General features: G+C 49.0%; 1 protein-coding gene across 3 annotated transcripts in view; it reads left to right on the top strand.

The window, feature by feature from the left end:
* The window catches only part of Vipr1 (vasoactive intestinal peptide receptor 1), a 41,301-nt gene extending 38,918 nt beyond the window's left edge, over nucleotides 1–2,383 (top strand). For all 3 annotated transcript variants that reach the window (XM_076869354.2, XM_076869364.2, XM_076869373.2), the window contains 3 exons: nucleotides 1,102–1,231; nucleotides 1,475–1,516; nucleotides 2,192–2,383. In XM_076869354.2, coding sequence (XP_076725469.1) covers nucleotides 1,102–1,231; nucleotides 1,475–1,516; nucleotides 2,192–2,383 — 364 coding nt within the window. The remainder of the gene's footprint in view (nucleotides 1–1,101; nucleotides 1,232–1,474; nucleotides 1,517–2,191) is intronic.
* The last annotated feature ends 9,956 nt before the right edge of the window (nucleotides 2,384–12,339 follow it).

The raw sequence follows: 12,339 nt of genomic DNA on the forward strand, positions 1-12,339 counted from the left end.
TGAAGGATAGGTTTGTGGCCAAGGAAGGGTGGGCAGTGCTCTGGATCCTTGCATGGGTGGGAGCCAAGCCCAGGAAGGAGTGGGAGGGGGTAAGGCCAGCTCCTCTGCTCCCAGGTTACTGGGGGACCTCAGACCCAGGATAGCCCCTCCCCCCTGGACTGACTTCCGGGAGAGGAAAGATAGGGGCAGAGACAACCCCTACCAACCTCTTCCCAGACTTCCCTCATCCAGGAAACCATGGGCTCACACTGCCTGGACCAGCTGTGAGGTCAACTGGTACAGAATGAGCCCTGTGCCATGGAAGAGAGGAGAGAATTTAGAGTGAATGCTGACCCTGCTGAGCACTGGTGAAGAAGGAGTTGGTCCTTAGCAACATGAGAGAAGCATACTGGGAACGTGTGCATTGGTGTGCAGAGGTGGGGGAGTGCGGGAAAGGGGTGCAATCCCAGGGAAGATGGCAACTCCTGGAGAGGTGGACACAGCAGAAAAGCTGAAGACAGAGAGCTGTACTGAGTAACCCTAGTGACCAGGCATAAACTTGGGCACTCGCCATACTCCCAAGGGGCCTTGGACCTATGGCACTACAGCTGGAAAGATTTTCCTCCCAGATGTCCTCATTCCCAATAAGGAAAATGCACTGTTTTATAGCACCCAAAGCACTTCTGAGTTTACAGTAGGCCCCCAACTCTGTTACTTGACTGTGTTGTGCATACATTTAACTAATTGTATAGATTGGAGAAACCAAAGACCAGGAGAGGGAGAACCAGGATCTCTTGTTGCCTGAGAACATTTCCCTAGTAGCTGAAATCCCACACTTACACATCATCCACACTGTCCTCTCCTTTATAATCTCTTCTCTGTAAGGGTGAGAATAGAGGGACTTTCTCTCTCATGCTGTCCTCCAGGCTTGGAGGCCAAGGGCATGAGGGCAGTGGCAATGCAGATCTAGGACAGGAACAGATGTGGGTATGACATGCAGGGGAGCCAGCAGTCCCTCCTCGCCTTGTTTGCATATGTCATGCCTCAGCAACCCCACACCAGGCCCTATGGTATCCACATGAGTAGACACACCTGCCCACAGCTGGTCCTCCCTGTCCCCAGGAGGCTGGCCAAGTCCACGCTCCTGCTGATCCCCCTGTTTGGAGTGCACTACATCATGTTTGCCTTCTTCCCAGACAACTTTAAGGCTGAAGTGAAAATGGTCTTTGAGCTCGTCGTGGGATCTTTCCAGGTATGAACCTTTGACTTCAGGATGCATTCTTCTTAGGGCTTTAAGGGATTTCAACCTGGACTCTTGGGCTCTTGCCACTGAACTCCAGTCTTATTGTGATAAGTGTTGGTTGAGCATCTACTTTGTTGCTTAGTCCTTTCCTTAACCAGAAGAACACAGGGAGTGTGTGAGGCCAAAGGTGGGGTGGGGCTGGGAGTTCCTGCTATCTGTCCACCTCACTTATGCTGTCCCCTTCCTCCCCAGGGTTTTGTGGTGGCCATCCTCTACTGCTTTCTCAATGGAGAGGTAAGTCCTTCCTAGACCTTGAGAACCAGGGTCCATTAACAGTGATGGGCTATATGCAGAGCAAGAACAGGTTAAACCTCATTATTAGACTATTAGCAACTGGATCAACCTAAAACCTGTTAAAATGCAGATCTCTGAGACCACCCCAGACATGCTGACCTAGAATCTGCATTTTAACCCTTTCCTCTGGGTTCAGGGCTGATTGCCGTGCTCAGCAGAGTTGGAGAGGCATCTAGTTGGCTGTATACAGAGTTGAGTGGGGGGGGGGGGGCAGCGAGGGAAGTTGGAGTTGCTGTGGAGTCCTGGCTACAGAGCACGGACATCCTCATGGATGAGCTCCAGTGAGTTGGAGTGCAGCGATGGGAAGAACCCGGGTACAGCCACCCCCAGTCAGCACCCTTATGGTGCCTGAAATTCCACCATTGCAGTCTAGGCTGCATTCTGTGATCCTCTTTGCCTCCCACCTCCCCCCACTCCAAGGTCCTGATTTGATCCTGGCCCCAAAACGTTCCCAACTCTGCACAGCCCGAGAAACAGCATCTGGGTGTCTCAATTTAGACTTCCAAAGAGGATATGACTGGTTGGCTCAGCACCCTAAATAGACAACAGCAGAATTGGCCCGTGGAGTGGAGAAAGCTCCAAAGTGGCGGGCCTGACCACCCTCCCCTCTCCTAGGTGCAGGCTGAGCTGCGGCGGAAGTGGCGACGCTGGCACCTGCAGGGCGTTCTGGGATGGAACCCCAAACACCAGAACCCATGGGGAGGCAGCAGCGGCGCCACGTGCAGCACGCAAGTCTCTATGCTGACCCGCGTCAGCCCCAGCGCGCGCCGCTCCTCCAGCTTCCAGGCCGAAGTCTCCCTGGTCTGATCACCCCAGGCCCGGGGAACCAAGGCCGCCCCTTCAGCCTCTTCATACCCAACCTGGCCGGCACCCGGACAGAGGCCTGCCCAAACGTGGGCAGCCACAGGCTGAGGCTGGAAGGCTGCCCTGGAGCCCTGTTCAAACACTCCTGGAGAACTTTTGCACCTCTGCAAGCACTTCTACGTGGACTGGAGAGCTGGGAGCTCCTCCCCTGGAGGATGCCATGGAAATATCATCAGACTCCTTCCTCCTCCAAAGGGACCCTGCGGATCAAAGGCAAGAAATGTGCATACTCCCCTCCCGATTGCTCCCGTGGTCTTTTCTGACGAATCCAATCGGAGCAAAGAAACTACCCATCCTCAAAGTTTTTGACATCTGAGGGCGAAGAGGTTTTGTCCCTACAGATCACCCGCCACCACAACCCTTATGATGCCTGAAATTCCACCACTGCAGTCAAATTCCTTTAAGTTAAGCATTGCCCTTCAGGCATCTTCCTGAAGAGGCAGTGCCCCCCACCTCCCCGGTGCCCTCTTACCTGCCATCTCTCCAGGTGAGTGAGTTTCTCTACCTCGGGCAGATAAGATTGTGGTTTGGAGTTTGTGTTTGGGGAGCACAGCTATCTTTGTGAGACCCACTGAAGTGGAGTGGGTTCCAGCATCTATCAGGTTGGGCAATGCAACCCAAGGACTGAGGAACTCTGGGGCCTTGGGAAGGAAGGAGACTGCATCGTCAAATGCTGAGACCTAACACTAAGCCCACCTGCTCTCCAAGCTTCCGTGGCTTCATCTATAAAGTAGGATCAGTCACACCAGCCTTACGCACAACCAAAGCATTCAAGATCTTTTCTCCTTGGCTGCTCACCTATGTGCCAACTATTGAACTAGGCTCAGAGATGCGCACTCATGGGCCCTTTAATCCTCACATCAACTCAGCCAGGCAGGAATTAATCTCCCAATTTCACAGATGGGAGACTCTCTCTCTCAGAGAGAGCAGGTATCTCACCCTGTCTTATAGACAGGAATTGAACTCAGATCTGGCTGATGGAGAAGTGAAAACACAGACTCTTACTTTACTACCTTTTTATGTATTGTAACCAGCTAAATCCTCTTGGCTTTTTGTATTACCACTGATATTGTTATTGCCATTATTCCTGAATCCCCATCACTACCCCAACCTTCATGGACTGTGGCTGAGTCCTCTAGCCCATGTGTCTCGACACAACAGTCTGGTGGTCAGAGTATACTATGTCTGTCATTCACCCATGTGGCCACGCAGCTTCTCATCCAAGCCTGTGCTGGAAAATCCCTTCCGACTGCAACAGGCTCATGCAACAATAAATGTTGACTTTAATTGGCTTGGTTCCCCCTGGTATTGTTGTTCCCATGTGGCCTGGCTTCTTATTTGCAGCATCTCCCCCTACTCCAAAGAGAGGTGAAGCCAGATGCCTCCATCCCTCTGGCTTTTGACAGGAATCCCATGTTTCTGTGTGAGGAGCACAAATTTTGAGGGATTTCAAATCACTTTTTGAGTTGTATCCTCTCTCTTCTTCTGAGTGCAATAAAGTTATTACACATCCACATTGTGACTCTCACCCCCCAAATCTAGCCAAGGGGAGACCATTTTAGTCTTGGACGAATATAATACAGCTGACAGAGCTGCCCATGATCCTAGAAATGGCAAAATTTCACAGGCCACAGTCATTCCGGAAAACAAGGAGGAAACATGAAATATATGGATAATTCTTGCCACTCCAGGGCACAGGCAATCCATTTTATATAACCATTACCTAGGGTTCAGCCAAGAGCAGATAGAGAACAGAATAAATGACACCAACATGAGACAGGGAACAGAGACAGTATTCTGACTAACAGAAAGGCTTAGACACAGAGACAGTATGACATCTGTCAGCAAGAGATACCTCCAAAGCTGTTGCCCAAGCTGACCTCTTTGGGTTCCACCTCTGCAAATTTGCAAAGAGCTTGTCTTGCTGGAAGAGCCAGTGACAGATGCCAAACTGGTAAAAAGAGGTCAGAAAGGACTGGCAAAGGCTCAGATCTGCCTACAGGCTTTCTATAAAGCCCGTCCTGTTCAGTAACATCCCAAGATGTATCCCACCAAATGAGAGAACCCTATTGACTGCTTGAGTTGTGTGAAGGTCAGGAGGAGCCCCATGCAGAGATGGACCTGGGCCATTCACCACAGTGCCTGAAATCCTCTCTTGGCTTCAGGGTAAGGCAGGGAAGCCTGGAGGGGAAAGCAGTTATTATCCAAGAAGGTAGAGAGTGAACTAAGAAGAGAGACCCAAGATGTGGACAATCAAAGTGAGAAGTGAATTGGGGTCCTGTTCAGAGAGGTAACAGGAGGTGAGAAGCAGAGTGCTGAGCATTCCAGCTGGGGAGAAGCTGATACAGTCTCAGGTGAAAGGCCTAGAAAACACAGACCGACCCCAGGCTGAGAACAACCATGAAGTAGAGCGGGAACTTCTCCCTTCACCTCTCGGGTTACCCTAGTTCCCAAGTCCCTCTCCTGCCTGGTCAGGCAACTGTCAAGCCAGGCTAACTCATCTCTATTGCCACCTGGTGGGTGCTTCAAGGACTTCACCAAGGCTGTCCTCAATATCCCCATGCAGGTCCTTCTTCAGGAGGCCAAGTGACCCAGAAAGGAGGACTCTGTCCTGAGCTCTATTCAGAGTGAGATACAAAAAAAAAAAAAAAAAGGAAATTGTATAACCACAAGACTGGTCCTCAGGTTTAGTCTGGGATTAAGGAGACACAGGGCCTGGCCCTCAGACCAAGCCCCTAACCTCTACCATACATGAACCATGCCTCTGACCCAGCTTAAGAGCCCCAGCCTTTGGTTGGCTACAGGCTAGACTCTGGTTCCCTACTGAGCCCTGACCCCAGACTCTGAACTCAAAGGCCACTTAGCTCAGGTTAGTCAAGACGCCCCCACCATCCCAGCCCAGAGAGCTGCAATCCCCTCTGCCGGAGAGGCCACCATGTGGGTAATTCTTGCCACTCCAGGGCACAGGCTATCCAACGAAGGTGTCTGGTCTGCCAGCAGAATTGATGGAGGACAGTTTTTTAGTTGAGGTGACACTAAGGTGGTCTCTAAGGACTAGGTAGGGATCTCCGAATCCATAGACTTTTTGGGTGCCAGGGACACCTAAATCCAGGTGAGCAGATGCTGGGAGCTCTATCAAGACAAAGGGGAGGGTTCACAAATGAGGTTTAGGGGAAGACAGGGAATTTGGAGTAGGCCACTCTAGCTGCTGAAAAGGGCCCAAGGGGCAGATCTGGGGAAGGTTTCCAGTTCATCAACCAGGCAAGGGAGGAAAAAGGGCTGGAGAGAGGATGACCTGGTTTGGGACATGCTGAATATATTGTCTGTGGCACAATCTGGGGAGAAGCCCCAAAACTTTTGAAATCAGGACCTGAGGAGGCAGAAACCTGGATGGCCATGGTGAGGGAGCATGTGCAGGGGTATGTACCCCTAGGCACCCCATCCAGTGTGCTGGGCAGGGGTGGGGTGAGGAGTCAGAATCAGCTCTGACATTTCCACTGCTTGCCCAGGGCCTGTTTTAATGAGCAGTGACCCAGCGTCCCCCTTCTCCCCCCATGTGGGAACAGGAACTGCCCTTATCTCTCCTGGGGGAGGGGGCCGGAGCCACAGCTGGCAGTCATTAAACACCCTGCTTGGGCCAGGGATGGTTGAGATATTAATAGCCAGGAGTCAATGGCCCTGGAGACATAGCCTCCCAGGAAGAAGGACAGTAACTTCAACAGGCCATGGGGACAAGGAGGACAGGTCAGGAGGCCATCTTGGCAAAGCCCCAGCCTCCGTGCATGACAGATGAAGTCCAGAGAAGGGAAGGGATATGCTTGGGATCACCAGTAAAGGCATTGGTAGAGCCTGACCTTGAACCCTGTTCTCCACATCCCAGAACCCTAACTCTCCTATTGTATGGATTGAGAAGGGGGAGATCCTTGGGCATGCCCTGATGTGAAAACACAAGAAGAGCAGATCTAGTTAGCAATACTGATTCTGTCTGTATTTAAAATCTTGATATTTTGTTCATCATGTATTTTTTCATTAATTTTGATTTTTTAACTATTGCATTAAAACATTATATACCTTGATTACCGAATTATTGTTGTTTTTTCCACCTTCTTTAATTCTGCACCTGAGGCAAGTTGCTCACTTATCTCACCTTAGTCCCAGTTCTGTTCCCAGGGGTCCCACCATCCCTGAGTTGCAGGATGTCAACATAGAAGAAACTTTGGTGACTTCTGGGTCTGCCTCTAGTGCCTCAGAAAGAAAGGATCCTGTCAGCGTGATGCCAATGAGAAGGAGGCAGTTCCCAGGCTAATTCAGCAGCTCAATAATGTTGTCATAGACCTAGTATTTTCTCTCTCTCCACTCTACCATTCTCAGTGTATTGGCTTTCCTCCTCAAGACTATTCCCTTGTGAATGCAAGATGGCTGTCACTGTCCCAAGCTTTATGTTCTCTTAGAACCTGGTCCACCAGCAGGAAGAAAAAATAGGGAAGATAACCTATCCAGGACCCACCTTCTGCATGCTATCCTACACCCAGATTAGGAACATATCTAACCCCAGCTGTAAGAGACAGCAGGGTTCTATAAGGGAAGTTAGGGCAATCACTGTTGAGTAGGAAACAGAGTCTGGCTCTCAGCTTGTTTTTGGATAGCTCTGGGTAAGTGTGTGATCTTTGGATTTACTCCACCTAATCCTACTCAGAAATATGTGATAGAGGTGAGGGAGCCAAAATGGTCACAATTCAGTGTGAGGAGACAGAAAATTCTAGGGGTTTGGTGCAGAGATACGCAATGCAGGAAATTTGATATAGGAAGATTTGCAGGAATGGAGTTAGAGCACACTTCTATACTCATGGTCACATTCCATAGCTGCCACCTTGCAGAAAATTATTGCAAATGTCCCAATTGTACATCCATTAAACTAATGACCAAAAAAGTACAGAATGTAGTGTCCTACTGCAAAAAAAAAAAAAAAAAAAAAAAATCACCACAACAACAAAAACTCATGTCTTGTCAGCAGTGACAAGAGACCACAGACTCTACCCAGTAGCCACCATCCTACAGAAAGAGCTGCCTCCACCTCCCTGTGCCTGCTCTCTTGGCTGTATTTTTCCCTCTGGCAGAGCCTAAACTGCACAATTCAGGAAACATAGTCTTAAGGCTGCCAGCCCATGCAAACAGGGGAACATGGAAGGGACTAAAGAAGAAGTTAATGACAATAGATAATGTCTAGCACAGAGATTCAAATGGTATTGTACTCCAGTTCCCTGAAATCAGGGTCTATGACCAGGAAACAGAGAAAAGTGAAACAGGGAAGTGAAGAAAACCAATCTAAAGGTAAATTATTGAACTGGTCGCTGCTGGAACAATGGGGACTCATTGCCACTGGGACCCTTTGAGGACCTGGCAGAACATGCATCATAATTGTCCTCCTGAGGGGCATAAAAGGAGAGAATGCGCCACTGAATCCCATCACCTATTGCTCAAGGTGTGCCCATACCCACCCCCATACTCTTTCAGGGGAGGCATGTGTGAGTGTCCAGGTTCCTGTAGGTATCCCACACCATGGCGTCAGAGGAACTCTGGGCAGAAAGTGCTGGCTATGAGGCATAGTTGAGGTGAGGGGCTGTCAGGTTACCCCAGTAGAAAATCAGCAAAGATAGGCCAGAAGGATATGAGATGGAGGGTCCCATATAGGTGACCCCAACGTTCCTTGCACATGAGGGTCTTCATGGACACACACTGGCCCTGCTGCTGAAGTTAGTTGCTGGTACTCATAGCTTGGTCTCACTTTACCCTAGCTAACTCAGCACCACTGTGGCTCTTTCTGGCCCCTCAGGCCCCTCTGGTCTCAGCTGTGCCCCGCCCGGTCCTGGGTGTGACCTGCCCTCACCAGGACCTCCATGGCAGTACTCTGATAGGCCCACCAATTCCAACTTCCTCATGTCCTGTGGCATGCAGGAGCTTCTGGATCCCTTCCAGGCCTCTGGGAGCTAAAGGTGGATTAGTGTCGCTCACTCACACTGTCTTGCAGTTAAATCTATACTCCACCATTTTTACCCAGAAAGCAGAGCACAAGCTGCCTGGGGGTCTGTCTTCCAAATACAGAATGGGACATACACACTTTTTATTTTCAGCTTTCATTTTCTTCCTTCAAGATGTTGTCTCAGATAATGAGACCAGGATACTGATGTCAGATTATTCTCCTTCCAATTCTTCATCAGCTTTCCTCCCTCCCTCCCCCATCTCCTTTTTTCCTTTCCAGAGATGGCACCCCCCTCCCCAGGTCATCATAGTGGAGTAGCTTCAGAGGAATATACTTTCGGGGGTGAAGGAGTGAAATTTATGTCTATTAAATGTTTTCAATATATCACCACCATGATAGTCATCCAACAAATGATTACTGGGTGCTTACCATGTGCAGAATTCTAGACACTAAGGGTAAAGTGGGGAGAAACGCCGAGCCCCCTGCCCTCATGGAGCTATAATTGTGGAGACAGGTAGTAAATGAGGAAGATCAGATAGGAAAGAAGCAGATGAGAGGCTAGAATCAGGGGCTACGTTGTTGGTTCGGGTGCTCAGAGGAGGCCTCTCCAGGGGGCTCAAATAGAGCAGAGCAGGTCATTTCCCTTCTTGGTAATCAGACGATTTTAAGCCACATATGCCAGAGCTGATGCCCTGAGATCTTGAAGTCCTGTTTAAACCATCCAGTCCCCTGCCTCTGCAGCAGCAGCTGGACAGTGTCCAAGGAGAAGCCAAGGCTAGGGCTGGGGGCCACAGCATGGTCTGAACCTCCCCTAGGCAGGGGTTCAGCTGCTCACTCGTTGGCAAGTAATTGGGAGCAGGGATGAGGTGTATTTCTTGAGCTCTCTATGGCAGCAGTAACAAGAGACCACAGACTCCATCTAGGCATGGGGACCCAAGAGGTCCCACTACCCCCCTCACCCCTCGGCTCAGTGTCCTCCATGCCAAGTGACAGAGAACAGGCAGCTCTTGAAAAGACTAATATTTACTCTTCAAATGGGAGCTGGCACGAGCTGTTTCCTGTAGCCGGCGTCTGGCTCACCCGTGGGATGGACACAACAGGAGGCACTCCGGGAGATAGGCAAACGTCCCCTCAGATATCAGCATTTAGGACAAGACAACGTCCGCTAGATGAGAACAACATGTTCCAGGGGCCCATCTCATCTCCGCTGGTACACCTCTACGGTAGAGACCTCACTGCTCCCCAGCCCTGTTGGACCGCTCTGTGAGAAAGTTCATTCTAATGTTGGCCCTGCGTTCCATGCGTCTGGCCCTTGCTCTTATCCCTGGGGCCTCAGAAAATGTGCCTGAAACAACCTCTCTACCAGGACTATGGTGGTCTTGGTCACCTTCTCCCTTTCCACCCCCAGCCATCTCAGGCTTCACTACCCCAGGCTCACAATCTGAGCTCCATGGCTAGCACAGGCTATTTCTGGGGTGGGAGGAAGAAATAGCCTTGAAGGCACCTCTGTCCCCCAGCAGCTGTGTTCCCTGTCCTCATGAGAGCCCTTCAGCTGAGTGCCTCCTGTGGGAAAGAATCTTGGCCAGGAAACTACTGGTCAGGCGGCCTCAGTCCAGGGAGGAGAGAGTCCCTGGCGGCCAGACTGGCTCCCACTCACCAGCTCTTCTCTCTGGAGTCCCCTCCTCTCTTCTCTCCCCTTTCCGCATCCCTCATGGCCTCTGAAAACCACTCCTGATGAGTACAGTCCCTGGCCTCTGGTTCAGTTCCTCCCCTTGCTCACGGAAAGCTAAAATAATCCAGGAGCATGCAGGGCTTTGGAAGCCCCGGAGGCTGGCCTTCCCTGTCTTGTCATGTCAACTCCAGGAAAAATTCAGGCCCACTTCTTCCTCCCAGGACTCTCAAACCTGACTGCTGACTCTAGCAATTTTTTTTTTTAATTCTTTATTATCCCAATATCTAATTCCCATGATTCTGGCCTTATATGCAACCATTTGAATGTTATTGTTCTTTTTGCCTATATTCTTACAAAATATTTTATCATTTTGTGCATATATTACTAGCCATATAAAAATTATTATTCACTCAGCTCTGAGTGAACGTCCACATTGACGTTCTGTCTAAACCCAGTGCTTCTGCCTGCTTCGTGGTGCTCCATGGGCAGCCTGTGCTTATCTGTCAATGATGCTGTACAGGTTACATTCCACCATCAAAAAATAAAACTTCCATAAACATTTATCTCCATACCTGCTTCCTGAAGGATCTGTGTAAGAGTTTTACTGAGACATAGAACCAGGAATGAAGTTTCCACATCATAAGGCATGTGCACACTTAACTCGGTAGGTAGGCCGTATCAGTCTGCCTGAGCTGCCATAACAAAACATCACTCAGTGTGGCTTAAATGACAGAAATTTATTTCCTCATAATTCTGGAGGCTGGAAGTCTGAGATGAAGATGTCTGATGGCTGTTTCCTTGTCCTTCACAAGTTTTTTCCCAGTATCTGTGTCCTCCTAATCTTTTCTTATGAGGACACCAGCCCTGTTGGATTTGGACCCACCCATATGACCTTATTTTACCTTAGTTACATCTTTGAAAGGCACATTCTGAGGTCTGGGGTAAGATTTAAACATGAGTTTTGGGGAGACACAAAACACAATGGCTTTGCAGGTGATCTATGCCTGTCTTCTCACTGCCAGCACCCAACAAGGTCCTTCTTTTCTCCACATTCCCTCCAACACTTGGTGCAAACTCACAAGCCTAAGATGATATCTTACTGTGATTTTAAAGTGTATTGAAAATTATCTTAAATCTAATCTGTATCTAATTATCTTGAATATCTTCATATACTTATTAGCTTTTTCGGTTTTCTCTTCCGTAAATTGATTTAAAAAAAAAAAAAAATCAGGACTTCTGGGCTGGGGTTGTGGCTCAGTGGCAGAGCACTTGCCTCGCACCTGTGAGGCACTGGGTTCCATCCTTAGCACCACATAAAAATAAATAAACAAAATAAAGATATTTTTTAAAAAAGAGAGAGTTAAGAAAAAAAATCAGGACTTCTGTCTCTCGATGATTTACAAAAGCTGCTTCTAAATTAACCCTTATTGGTTTTAAGCATTAAAAATATCGTCTCCCATTAAGTTTGTCCATGAAATCTTACAAATAAGATTTACAAATTTATGAACTATTTTGCTTTAAGGGTTGTGCCTGTGATGTTTTGTTTAAGAAGTACATTTCTACCCCAGGTCAAAAGGATATTTTTCCTGTTCTTCAATGAACTGTACAGATCTGGCCATGCATATTTGATCCAATGTCTTACAGCTGACTCAGCAGAGCCAGACAGGGCCTCCCTGCTGGGTAAATGCAGGTGGGCCCTTTCCTCTCTTCTCTTCCACCAGCATGCCCAAAGATGCTTGGCACTTCTTGATCTTCAAGGGGTGGGGCCTATAAATAAAGAAGGCAACCCAGCAGCCTGAACTTCTCACCCAGCCCTCCTAGCACAGAAAGGGCATCTTCATGGGCTAAGATTCCCTTTTGTTCTTTGAGAATGCTGCCAGCCAATGTGCAGTCCTTTGTTCCAGCCCAGGGGACAAGTCTCTTCTTCCCCACCTGAGCAACAAGGCTTTGCTAACCTTCAAATCCCAAATCTAATAATTTGATACTTATTTTGGAAGTTTGCCTTTCTCCAAAAGAACTGGGCTCAAGATAGATACAGTAGGGATACTTGGAAGTTCCAACCCCGATGTTTAAACGGAAGATGGTCAGGAGAGGATGGTGCACTTGCTTCCTTTCTGGGAATTCTGTCAGCTGCTGCAGGAAAGCGTCTGTAAAAGGACATCATCTCTGGGCTGGGAACCCCATGATGAGGCCAGCAGCTGCGCCTCCTGGTGGTCATTTTGTGACCAGGTTGGTCCCAGAAGATGA

The sequence above is a fragment of the Callospermophilus lateralis genome, chromosome 1 (genome assembly GCF_048772815.1).
Source record: "Callospermophilus lateralis isolate mCalLat2 chromosome 1, mCalLat2.hap1, whole genome shotgun sequence".
NCBI classification, from domain to species: Eukaryota; Metazoa; Chordata; class Mammalia; order Rodentia; family Sciuridae; genus Callospermophilus; species Callospermophilus lateralis.